Here is a 13056-nt window from a genome sequence, read left to right as displayed (position 1 = left end):
GAAAAAAATTCAGATTTTCGGTGCTGTGTGTAAACTAAATGGTTGACAAAATGTCTAGTAGTGTTCTACTTTAATTTTAATAAGTTTAGGTAGTTTATATGAATGAATTTACAAAAGTGGTTTGAATGAACTGAGACAGTTGTTAAGTGGTAAGACATTCCTGTATGCCAGGGGTCAGCAAACTCTAGACAGCAGCCAGGAGCTTATTTTTATAAATAAAATTTTATTGGAACAAAGCCACACCCATTCATTTTCATACTGTCTGTATTGTCTACATCTACATTTATGCTACGACGTTAGGGTTGGGTAGTTGTAACAGAGACTGTGGATCCTCAAACCTAAAATACTTAACTACCTTGTCCTTTAACAAAAAGTTTGCCAACCTCTGCTATTTCTGTTAACTGACTGAGCAAACTCATTTTTCAGAATTAATAATTTAAGTAGTCATAAATTAAGAGATGAAGAACTGTGGAAAACATGACCTAGAGACCATATAATTGAAATTCCTTTCATTTTATCATATTTTTTAACAACTAAATGGATAAATAGAGAGCTTCTCAAGTTACAAGGTAGACGTGTATGAGGCTGCTTTATTTTGTGGTAGCTTGCGTCTTCAACTGTGGTAATCTGACATGAAGCAAAATCCCCCACGCTTCAGAGTAGAAAGCTTCAGCTTGACTGAAAGGTGGAGTTTCACCCTGTGTCTCTGTATGTGCAGCCTTCCTATCATTTCACTATGTCTTTGCCATCCCTCCCTGTCTTGTGTTGTATAATTTTCTCTTTGGACACTATCTCAGATGTCCACTTATGCTGTTTTATTTATGTCCATTTATGCCTATATTTACATTATCTTAGTTTAATAAGGTGCATTTATATACTCGATGGGTAGGTAGGTAGGTGTGTAGGTTGGTTTTTTGGAGTGTGTTTGTTTTATTTAAACATTTAACAAATGTTTAAATAAGGTGAGGGCCAGCTTGTGCCAGGCCTTCTTCTAGGCATTTTGAATATTGCAGTAAATTAGGGGACCTTCTGTCATGAGGTTTACAAAATGTTTCATAATGAGCATGTCACTATGGGTGGAGGGCCCGAGGAAGTGAGTCTGAACTGAGATCTGATGATAAGAAGGAGCTGGTGCTATGCAGATCTAGGGGGAAGAGTGTTCTAGGTAAAGGAACAACTCGTACAAAGGCCCCGAGGCAAGAACAAGATGGGATAAATGGCAGGGGCAGAATGGAAGTCAGGTTGGTGAGAACATACTGACTGAGAAAGGGGAAGGGCAAAGGAAAAAGTAAAGGCTAGGTGATGTTGCCCATGGTTAGAAGGATGTTCTTACCAATACCAGTAACTTTGTATTTAAGTTTTACAAATAATCCACACTCAGAAACTAGTTCTGACGCCTCCAAACCAGAGGTGGAGTTGTCATTATAAAGGGTTATGAGTAGAAAAGAGTTTCCTCTGGCAAATTTAGGATATTTACCCAAATCCTGCTTCATCATAGATTCCAAGATTATTTCAGAAATATTTGAAGACTTACACTCCCCAAAAGACCCATTCTCACTGAGTCCCTAATTCTGTACCAACTCTGCCTTTTGCTATATTTTCATATAATTATTTCTCTTTTTTTGATTCCCATTCAGGCTTGGAGAAAGTATAGCAGCAAACAACACCTATAGACAACAGGAAACAGAACATATGCCCAGAAGAATGCCTTTGCAATCATTGAATCACAGTTTTCCAACATCAGTAAAATGTTTAACTCCTCCACTTTTGAAAGATAGAGTTCCTGGATTGAACATTGAGGAATTAATAGAGAAGCTTCAGTCTGGAGTTGTGGTGAGTGATAAATAGCCATTATAAGTAGGATTCTGCCTGGAACATACCAACTAAATATCAGCCCTTCTTATAACATTTATCTAAACAACTTTAGATGCAGATTTGATCATTGAAACTTTATCTTTTACTATAAAAAGTGGCAGTATTCTGGAAAGTTTGGAAAGAGGAAAAAATCAGTCATAAAATTCCTACATTTTAACATGGCTGTCATCTTCCCTTAGTCCCCCCTAACCAGCTCAGCCTCCCGCCGCCCCGCACCACCCCCGACTTGAATGTACTTTAAATTTCCATGAGAGTATCAGATCTTACCCAGATATTCTTTTGCAATAGCCAGGTTAGTGAAATGGTTGCAACCTGCCTGGTATGACATTAAGTTTCAGTGATTTAGTCTCACATTAGGCATTTGTATTTTTATTTTGTTGAGCGTTAACAATTTCTGATTTTTTAACTATTAAAACCCAGGTAAAGGATGAGATTAATGATGTGAGAATATCTGACATAATGGATGTATATGAGATGAAACTATCCACATTAGCTGTGAGTACAAGCTTATTTTAATTATGTGTAACAGTTAAGCTTTAAGAGATGTTTTCTAGTAAATGATGAAGATTAATGATATGTTTTCTTACAGTCCAAAGAAAGCAGGCTACAAGATCTCTTGGAAGCAAAAGCTCTGGCCCTTGCACAAGCTGATAGACTGATTGCTCAATATCGCTGTCAAAGAACTCAAGCTGAGACAGAAGTGTGTACAATATAAAGACACATCTGATGAGTAGAAAAATAAATGTAGTAAATAAAACGTACAAAATATTAGTTTTATTTTCATGACTCTGCTTGAAGTAAATTGTCCTTAGCATTTAACTAGTATCCCTCTGTCTCGAAACTGTCTCCCTTAAATTTTGGTTACACAATTATCTTCTGATTTTTTTTTCCTACCCTAATGTATACTCTTTCCTATATCCTTTTTTTCTACTCACCCCTTAAATGTTGAGTTTTCCAGGATTATGTTCTAATCCCTTTTCCCTTATTTAGGTGATTCACGGTTTCCAGTCATTACCAGAATGTTAATGCCCCCAATTTTATATGCTGAGCCCAGATCCTTTTTCTCAGGCACTAAATGTCTCCTGTGTAGCTCCATTTAAATATACATCAAATACTTCAAACTCAGCAGAACCAATACTGAACTCATCACCCTCCCTTTTTAAAAATGTATTGTTTCTTATGTATTCCCTGTACTGTTCTTAAGAGTTTTCCAGACAAGAAACCTGGAAATCACACAGTTTACCTTCTACAATTAGTCATTCACCAAGTTCAGTTGAATTCTACCTTCTGAATAGCTACTTTTTTTTGCATTGTCTCTATTCTTACCACTGTTTGCTGCAGGTCAGATTCTTTTCATTTTTCACATGAATCTCAGCAGAGCCTCTGATTGGTCTTCCTACCTTTCCTTCCTCTCAGCCACCCTCAACATACAAAGGCATCTTTCTTCTGTATTTAGATCTACCTTCCCTTCTTCCTCCACAGTCATCTCTGAGGCAGTACTCTGGTTCCATTGCCCCTGTGCTGAATATCCTTCAGTGTCTCACCGTTTAGCTCTGAAGAGAGTTTAAATTCCTTAGAACTTACTGCATTCTCTGCAGTCAGACATATTAGATTGCTTTGCAGTTTCTGAAACTTGACGTACTCTTCTGTTTTCTGTCCCTGCACTTGCTCTTCTGTGTCTGGAATACCTTTTCCTCTCTTTCTCTAACTTTTAATAATCCTTCAGATGTTAGTTTTAATACCTCCTTTTCCCAGGAAGCTTTCTCTGGTCTTCTCCTTCCCGCACTTCCGCTGGTCCTCCCTCCCTGTGCTGGCTGCCCTGTTTATAGTACTTGTTACACTATGTGAAAATTGTATGACCCCACTTTCACCCTTGATGTTGGGGAGCAGAACTTGTCCTCTACCCCTCTAGACTGGCCTAATGATTAAATTGACAATAAGACAGATTTATTTGGCAAATCTTTTAAATTGTAGAAACTGAGCATATTATGTAAATGATAGTGGAAGAGTCTCTATTCCATTTTCTTTTAGGCACGGACACTTGCTAATATGTTGAGAGAAGCTGAGAGAAAAAATGAAGAGCTTGGTGTGTTGCTGAAGTCACAGGAGATTGAATCAGAAAGAGCCCAGAGGGATATTGAGCATCTCTTTCAACATAATAGGAAGTTAGAGTCTGTGGCTGAAGAACACGAAGTACTGACAAAATCCTACATGGAACTTCTTCAAAGGTAAATTAATAAAGTAAAAGTTTCTGTGTAAGGTTAGAATCTAGAATGAACACACGGCATTTCTCTTCTGTGTCCCTAAAATCCAATTCTGAGAATTCATGTATTCTGATGATACTATAAGGTAAGTAGTTAGCAAGAAACTTATGTCATAGTGCAATGAAGTATTGCTTACTCAAACTCAGTGTCATGGCGGGAAACAGAATACAGGTGTCTCTATTTCTTTCCAGTTGACGCTACTTCTTTCCTTTATTCATAGAGTCATCAGTCATCTGGGATGTTAGCACCTCAAGGATAAGTTTTGTCCGTTTTGTTCACTGAGAAATCCCTAGGGCCTAGAACAGTGCTTGATACATAGTTAGACACTCCATAAATAATTGTCAAATGACCTTATTCATATCGGGTTGAACCATATGAATTGGCCATTTCTGAAGATCAAAAGTGGTTGAATATTAACAATTGTCATATAATTCAGCCTAATAGCATAGAAATTTGGGTGTTCATGTTTAATTCACCTCTTAATTTGTAGTCAGTATTTCTCTTTGATGTCCTTGAATGTCGTTTACTTATATGTATGACTGTATCTGCAGAATAAATTCTTATAGGTGAACTGCTGGTTTAAAGGGTGAGTGCTTTTAAATTTTTGATTGATTGCCAAATTTCCCTCCAAAAAGGCTATGCCAATTTATATGCCCACCCACTAAAAAAGTATGAGATTGATCGTTTTTCCCTCCCTTGACACTTTTTATCTTTTAAGCCAGTTTTAAAACTTAAGAATTATAAGGAAGACCAGGAACAGTTACATACTTTCTACCAAACAATAAAAATAAAAACACTCTAGTTAACTTGTTTCTTGTTTTTCTTTATACTTTAAGACTGGTTAAGATTTGAAAAAATGTTCTTCTTTCTGTGGTATTAATGTAGAGATGTAGAAATTTTTATCTTTGCAAGGTCCGTGTGCTTATTTTATTTGCCCATCAATAAAAATGAAGGGTGGAAAATGTACAGCATCTAGAAAATTTGTGAGGACAAGGTGATTTTTAAACAGGATATTTTCCCCCAACAGCTTTTTCTGAAGTCTGATTGTTAGAGGCAGGCCCGATAAAGTGGACTATTTGTGTTAAGTCAGGGTATAAGAGAAAGTAGGCAGTGGTCCAAGAGAAAATGGGCTTTCTAGGACCTGCTTATGTTCCAGACGGTGATTGAGGGGTGGGCCCAGAAGTAAAACTCCAGCTTTGAGGGGCCAGGTGAGTAACAAATAAATGAAGCTGGCTGGGGAAGATCATTTGTAATGGTAGGAATATCTAAAGGCATTCAGATTCAGAATTTTAAAAACTCTGTGTGGACAAGTAAAACACTTTACTGGCCACATTTGGCCAGTGCCACCAGTTTGTCTTTGTAGTTAGAGGCATGAAAACATTTTATGCTTAAGATAGTTAGGTGTCAAAGTATTACTTTGGAAAGGAATTCTTTTATGTGGTTACCTTGCAGGTAAAAATAAGCAGGACTATAAGATGCAGAGCTATAGAGGCAAGAGAAATTTAGAGTCCTCAACTACTTAATTCATTAATTTGACATTTTTACTTAAACATATATTATGCCCAAGAGGCCAGTGATGAGAGGTGCAAGTTTAATTTTTTTTGAAGATGTCATCCTTTTATAGAAGTTGTTTCAGTTTCTGGACTTAACTATAAAGATAGAGGCATGTATTTTATAGCAAATTATGTAATGCAACATTATCTGTAAATGAAGCTCTTTATCCATAAATATGAAGTTAAAGCCCCATGTTTCCACTTCATAGTAATTTTTACCTCCTCAGTCAGCCAAAACATATCTTTATTATCTTTTAGAGTTAAACTAACTCTGTTTATGTCCCACTTGTTCATGCAACATTCCTCCTCTTCCCTGCAGTATATGCAATTTGATCAGAAGAAATGGTAAGGAAGACCCTGAGTTTCTTTTCTCCATCATATGTGTTCCTCCATAAAAATATCACCTCATCTCCTTGTCTTTTCAGGAATGAAACTGCTGAGAAGAAGAACAAAGATTTACAGGTCACGTGTGATTCTCTAAATAAACAAATTGAGAGTGTGAAAAAGTTGAATGAGTCACTCAAGCAACAAAATGAAAAGTAAAATCTCTAGTTCTTTATTCTAATTATTTTGGATTTTTCAAAAACAAAATGATTCCCTGTATATAGAACATTGATTTTTATAGATAAAATTAATGGAATTATTACTTATTGCAGATATAAAGTGAACATTTGGCAGAAGTTAAGGGTGATTGCCATTCTTCGGAATTTCCTCTTAAAATACTTGTTGGGGAGAAAAAGAAATGATATGATTCACTGATGTTTTCTTCTGTATTGTTTTATAACTTCAGAACTATTGCCCATCTAATAGAGAAAGAAGAACAGAGAAAAGAAGTACAGAACCAACTGGTAGACAGAGAATGTAAGCTAGCAAGTAAGTAGCTTATTTAACAAATTGTCTATATTTTAACCTATCTTGTGTTGGAAGAAAATCAAAGCATGAGTGGTTTTTAGTTTGCTGTTTCATTATTTTCTACTTCTCTCATTTTTTTAAACCTTAAATCACATCTTAAACAACTCTCCTTTTCTTGCCATAACATTTTACAAAGTAGTTTAGTTAGATTGATCAAATTGAAAAAGCAATACATTTTTTTGAAATCTAGGAGTTATAGGAAATGATTGCCCTTTTTAAAAATAAAGATTTTTTAAAGAATGTAACAGCAGGTGGCAGTGCTAGGTAACTTTTAGTTACTAGCTTCTTAATGGTAGTAGTTCTGAAATGATCCACAAAAACATTTTTGTTCTAACTCACTTGACTTAGAGCACAGACATCTACCTATATAATTTTTCATTGTTTTCTCTTGCCTTTTCTTTTCTAACCCTTAACTCTGAGGATTGTCCTTCCTCTCATTACTGTATATTGTGTTTAGAACAGAGGAAGAGGGAAAGACATGGAGATTTGGCATTTTCTGTAGAATACTGGCATAGGAGAAGAGTTTCATGGTGTTTTTTTATTCATCAAGTACTGTATAACTTTTATTTCTGGCAAGATGTTCTTCTTCTCTCTAGTTGTCTCTTTTTTGCTTTTATATAACATAATAGCTTCTAAACTTTTTCAGGGTAATGTCAGTATAGGACCTTAGAGTACAAAGCTGACTGTTTGTTTGTTTTAAGACCTGGCACAAAAAATAAAAGTACAAGAAGAAAAGATTGAAGTCTTACAAAGAGAAACGGAAGATAAAGAAGAAGCCATTGGTGTCCTTAGAAAAGAGTTAAATAGAACAGATCAAATAAGAAAAGAATTGAGCATTAAGGTAAGAATCTGTTGCATTCTCATTTGCAGTAAAATGAAAAAGTCTTATTTTGTGAAAAAGGTAAATTTGGATAAGTTAATATTCTGTTTCTTTAGTAATTTTGCTTAGAAGATAATATTAGAATCTCAAAGTGATTTGACAATAGGTTTGTTATGAGGGCTCTCACAGTGTGAAAACTTGTACTTCCTAAAATTATTACACATTAATTAAATGTATACTGTGTTACAGCACTTGCTGCTTTAAAAGGGGCAAAGGATACAGAAGGGGGTTCCCAGTTCTTAATGTCACATACAGGTAGCTACCTGTATATATGTATATAGGTGCATCTCTCTACTTATAGGGATGGTGATAATAATAATCGTAGTTCGTATTTGTTTAGAACTTTATAGTTTACAAAGGACTTTTGAAATGTTTTTCTTAATCTTCCTCCCTTTAACAAATATATTAATATATAAGTATTAATAAATATTTTCATCCTACAAATGAAACGGAATCTTGGGTTAAGTTACTTGCTCAGGGTTAGTCACATAGCTAAGTGAAACAGTAGACTTATATATTCTAAGGTCATTGCTCTTTCTACATTATCATGATTGCTTGAGTGCGGTAGCCATGAATAGTGCTTTCTGGACCATCTACCACCAGGAAGATGAGAACAGACCAAGATTTTAAAAAGACTGAACAACTACAGAGCATAAGTGACAGAAGAGGCATAAAATTTAATGCCACATTTACAGATATCCTGGTTGTGCCTTAATGTGTTTATCTTAATAGTAATTCTAAATGATAATATGTAGTATTTTCTGCAAAAGTCCAACTGCTAGCATTGACTTAAAAAGACAAATTGAATGTGTCTCCCCAATTTGTATTATATTGTTTATCAACTATTGATCTTAAACTTACCATATAATTGTTAATTAAAATATAATACATATCGTAATGTATCTTTTGATATGGTTGTCTTACAAATAAAAACTAAGGACATCTTAAAGCATGTTTCTGTGAAGAGAAAACATGCTAAGTTTGTTTTCTTCAATTTCTCTCCCCCATGCCCCTTTTTTAGGCTTCCTCCCTAGAAGTTCAGAAGGCTCAGTTAGAAGGTCGTTTGGAAGAGAAAGAGTCCCTGGTGAAACTTCAGCAAGAGGAGTTGAACAAACACTCTCATATGATAGCAATGATCCACAGTTTAAGTGGTGGGAAAACAAATCCAGAAACTGTGAATCTCAGTATATAGATATTATGTATTTTTCTACTGGGAAGGTGGGGTAGGAAAGGTAATTTGTGACTCCAAAACAAGAGCAAATTATTATCTAATTACTAATTTAGTAAAGAACCTGATCTGATACATGTTTTTATTTGGTCTTAAAGTTTTACTTCTTGTTTCTGGATTTTATTGCTTAAAGCTTTCTTTGGTTTTTACTTCAGAATATTCTTCTTAGCCTCCATTATTGTTTTTTCTAAGGTGTTTTCTTTTTCCTTAGTTGCTTTCCACTCTCTTCTGCTTGTTTAATTTATTCTCATTTGTGATTAGATTTTTAAAATCAGTTGTCAGTGAATTTATTTTTCCTTCTACTTTTATTGAGATATGATTGACACACAGTACTGTATGAGTTTAAGGTATACAACATAATAATTTGACTTACATACATTATAGAATGGTGACCACAGTAGGTTTAGTGAACATCCATCATCTCATAGAAGCAACATCAAAGAAATAGAAAAAAAGTTTTTTTCCCTTGTGATGAGAACTCTTAGGATTTATTCCCTTAACAACTTTCATATAGGAGGTAAAGAAAGCAGTGTTAATTATCTTTATCATGCTGTACATCTCTAGTACTTTGTCTTATAACTGGAAATGTGTACCTTTTGATCACTTTCACCTGATTCCCCCTTCATCCCCACTCAGTGAATCTAAAATAACTTTATTACTGCATTGAAAATGTAGTAAGATATATGGTATAAGTTCTAAATCTTTAAACACGCAGTGAATATATTTGCAGAAATAATGTATAAAAGTTAGAAAATAGGTGATACATTGTGACTATATTGTTCGTCACATAAAAAACTGTAGTAACTTACAGAATTATCAATATTTATGAATTTCTTACAATTTACATACAGGTAATGTGGATTCTACCTTTGCCACATATTCAGAAATTTATTTGTTGTTAATTCTGATGTGAATTTCATTTGATATATTGTCTTTCATTTACATAGTTTTTAATTAGGCTGTTAAATTTTAAAGCATGACTTAAATGTCCTTATTTATGTATTTCTTTAATACAAGGGAATTTTTCAGTACTCTTCATTTGAATCAAATGTTCTGAGTAGTGTTTAAGAAGAGTTTTTATATTAAAAATTTTGGTTGATTTTATTGCTATGCTATTACAACCATTGATTTTACTTGGTATTTTCTTCACTATTTGTATCTCTGTTTGACTTAGGTAACTTAGATTTACTTCTATTTTTCAACCATAGTATATCTGAATTTATATTTAGAGAATATATTTTTATAATTCACTAATTACATTAAATAATATCAAACTGATAGTTCTATATATTTGTATACATTTTGTACAGTTCTTCAAATTTTTTAAAAAGCATTGTGTTGTGTAACACATTTTAAATTGCTACTCTTTCCATAAGGGGTACATTCTGTTCCTTTTTGAAACTGCATGCATTTTCAATTTAATATGAAAAATAATGTTGAAATGGATAGATATGACTGAAGAACAAAAGGCCCTGTAAGATAAAAACCAAAAAAATTCTATAAAATAAATACATAAATGAAACAAAGAGTTCTAGGGAAAATCAAGCTAACTTTACAGTTTAGACATCTCAAGACACTGAGCCTAGCCAAGGGCTACCCAGTTGAACTTTTTGTGGTGATGGAAATGTTCTGTATCTACACTGTCCAGTACCATAGCCTTTAGCCACATGAGGCTGCTGAGCGCTTAAAATGTGTCCAGTGCAGTGGAATAATTGAATTTTTAATTTTATTTAATTTTAACTTTAATTGCCATCCTACTGGACAGTGCAGATCTAGCCATTCTTGCAAGTATGCATTTGTTTAAGCCACTCAGTTTGCCTATTCTTAATGACCTATATAGGTAGAGACTCCATATGTTTTTCAGCCTTTCTTTAATACAGTAGTTTTAACCTGTTAATCTCTTCTCCCTGAAGAAGAAAAGCCATATTTCAAAGGTGAGTACTAATTGTCATCCACCTTCTTTTTTCATAGTCTTTCTGTCTCTCGTAGCATCTTTCATATTGTTCCTGTTGTGTTGTTTTTCTTAACCTTAGTATGTTGGCTACCTTTTTTTTTTTTTTTTTTTTTACTTTTTCGTTCTGTGTACCTCAGATCAGAAAAACAAGTGTGCATGTGTAAATGTATTTTTTCTTCTTTTGTAAAAATTTTATTTTAAGCAAGTTTGAGTCACTACCATTGTCAGAGTTTTACAAATGATTTCTATGTGTGTATTCCCATTTCTTAATGGGGAATACAAAACTAAGTAAATGCATCATTATATTAGAATTGTTCATATTCTCTAAGAATTTTGCTATAAAGAGTTTGAATCCAAGTGTGCATTAACACACTTCCTTATACTGTTTAAACTTGCTACTTGAACAAATAGAGTTTCCATGGCTGATTGGAGTTATACTAAACTGTCATCTGTTTAATGTCAGGGCAGGAAAAAAATGCTCATTAAAACTTAATGCTGTGTTTTGGGGGAAAATTGTCAGATTAGTGCCCTTTTAGTTTTCTTTATTATATGTTGCAAAAACTAGTTATTTATGTTAAGGATACAGTGAGGTTTTATCTTGAGTTAGGACTGTTAGTTAAATGAAAATGTAACTGAATTTCAGCTTCTACTTGAGGCTCATTCTTATATGTTATAGATACCTCTAATCAAGGTATAGTCACTGAAATACATAACCCTATTTTACTTTGATATTTTTCTTTTCCTCTTTTCAAATAGTTATGAATCGTATTTACTACTTTGCTTTTGACTTGCCTACTGTTGGATAAAACACATGTCCTGTGTGTGACTTAATTCCTTTGCAGAAATCAGCACACATTTTCTGTAAAGGGCCAGGTAGTAAATATTTTAGGTTTTGTGAGACATACAGTCTCTCTTACAACTACTTAACTCTGCAATTGTAGCATGAAAGTAGCTGTCCACAGTACGTAAATGGGCATGGTTGTGTTCTGATAAAATTCTATTTACAAAAGCAGTGGAAACTTTGCTATTAAATGTTATATCTTACTGATTAATTTGACCCTTTTATCATTAAGAAATGTATCACTTTATCTTTGGTAATCTTTGTCTTCACATCTATTTTATTTGATATTAATAGCCTTTTTATGTTTTCTGTTGGCCAGGTATATCCTTTTTTTTAATCAACTTTTAACCTGTGTCTTATAAAATGCATGACTTGTAGACAGTATACAGTTGGGTCTTTACCTGTTTTGACAAGTAAGTCCTTAACTTTCACATTCCACTTGGAGTTAATATTGTACTACTTAACATAAAATGTAGAAACCTGACCACTATGTGGATTCTCTTATCCTCATCCTTTATGCTGTGGTTGACATGTATAAGTATATACATTATTGACCCCCAAAACAATGTTGTGGTTTTTGCTTTAAACAAGTATATAGAAATACCGTGGCTTTCAACATCATAATATATTTACCTATCTTCACACAATAAGACACACAAAGTAGTGCCTTCAGTGTAGCATTACTATTTTTCCTTCTGGAAATAATAAATAACTTGTGGGAAGATACCACAAATATCCTGTTTCTTCCAACTTTTGCCTACTAGTTTTCGTGTCCATTGATGATTCTCACTTGAATCAGTTATTACTCAGATGGTTGCCAAGTGGTTATTTGCTTTTACTTTTTTAATAGGAGACTATTGAACATTTTGTTAATACTATGATATACTGGGCATAACAGTCTAAATTGCATTATCTGTTACATCATTGACAAAATACAGTGCTTACAGTTTTACAATTAATAGAGTATGTACTTTTTTGTTTGCATATTCCCATAAGCCAAGAATTTTGAGGTTTGCTTTCTGTAATTTGAGAAAATAAATAATATGTATGTTAAGCATATTGAATATTTTTTCAAACCATAGAGCCCTTTTGATATTATCTTCCTTCCCAAGCTCCCTAATTTGACAATTGCTCATTTGGATTATAAGATTCTGTTTGTTTCAGTCACTTGGCCTTGGCTCTCTCAGTGATCTCCAATAAATATTAAATGCATGTTACCTGTAATGATAAATATTTTGAGTTAAGAAACTGATTGTATATTTTTAGCATTCACTGAGTTTACACTCAAGATAATAAATTTTAAAGAAATAATTAAGATGAACAAAAAAATATGACCTATGCCTTTAAAAGGTAGATGGTTTATTTTATTTTTATAATACCGATAATGAGCCTGATAAGTACTTGAAATCGCATGCCTCTGTAATCCATAAGTTGAGAGGAAGCATTGTAAAAATTAAAAAAGCATGGGTTCTTTGAGATGCACATGTCCTATCTGGTCTTCTCAGGAACCCTTATCTCTGCCATCTTTTTAAAGGCAAATTTTAAAAAG

General features: G+C 33.7%; 1 protein-coding gene across 1 annotated transcript in view; it reads left to right on the top strand.

The window, feature by feature from the left end:
• The window catches only part of CIP2A (cellular inhibitor of PP2A), a 31171-nt gene extending 18669 nt beyond the window's left edge, over window positions 1-12502 (top strand). Inside the window, exons 14-21 of the mRNA XM_060010607.1 lie at window positions 1638-1833; window positions 2296-2370; window positions 2465-2575; window positions 3907-4103; window positions 6118-6231; window positions 6483-6565; window positions 7306-7445; window positions 8506-12502. Of these exons, the coding sequence (XP_059866590.1) occupies window positions 1638-1833; window positions 2296-2370; window positions 2465-2575; window positions 3907-4103; window positions 6118-6231; window positions 6483-6565; window positions 7306-7445; window positions 8506-8676 (1087 nt within the window). The 3' untranslated portion in view covers window positions 8677-12502. The remainder of the gene's footprint in view (window positions 1-1637; window positions 1834-2295; window positions 2371-2464; window positions 2576-3906; window positions 4104-6117; window positions 6232-6482; window positions 6566-7305; window positions 7446-8505) is intronic.
• Window positions 12503-13056: the final 554 nt, after the last annotated feature.

Source organism: Delphinus delphis, chromosome 4, assembly GCF_949987515.2.
Source record: "Delphinus delphis chromosome 4, mDelDel1.2, whole genome shotgun sequence".
Lineage (NCBI taxonomy): Eukaryota > Metazoa > Chordata > Mammalia > Artiodactyla > Delphinidae > Delphinus > Delphinus delphis.
Note: the sequence above shows the minus strand (reverse complement) of the source record. Positions and strands in the feature narration are given on the sequence as shown.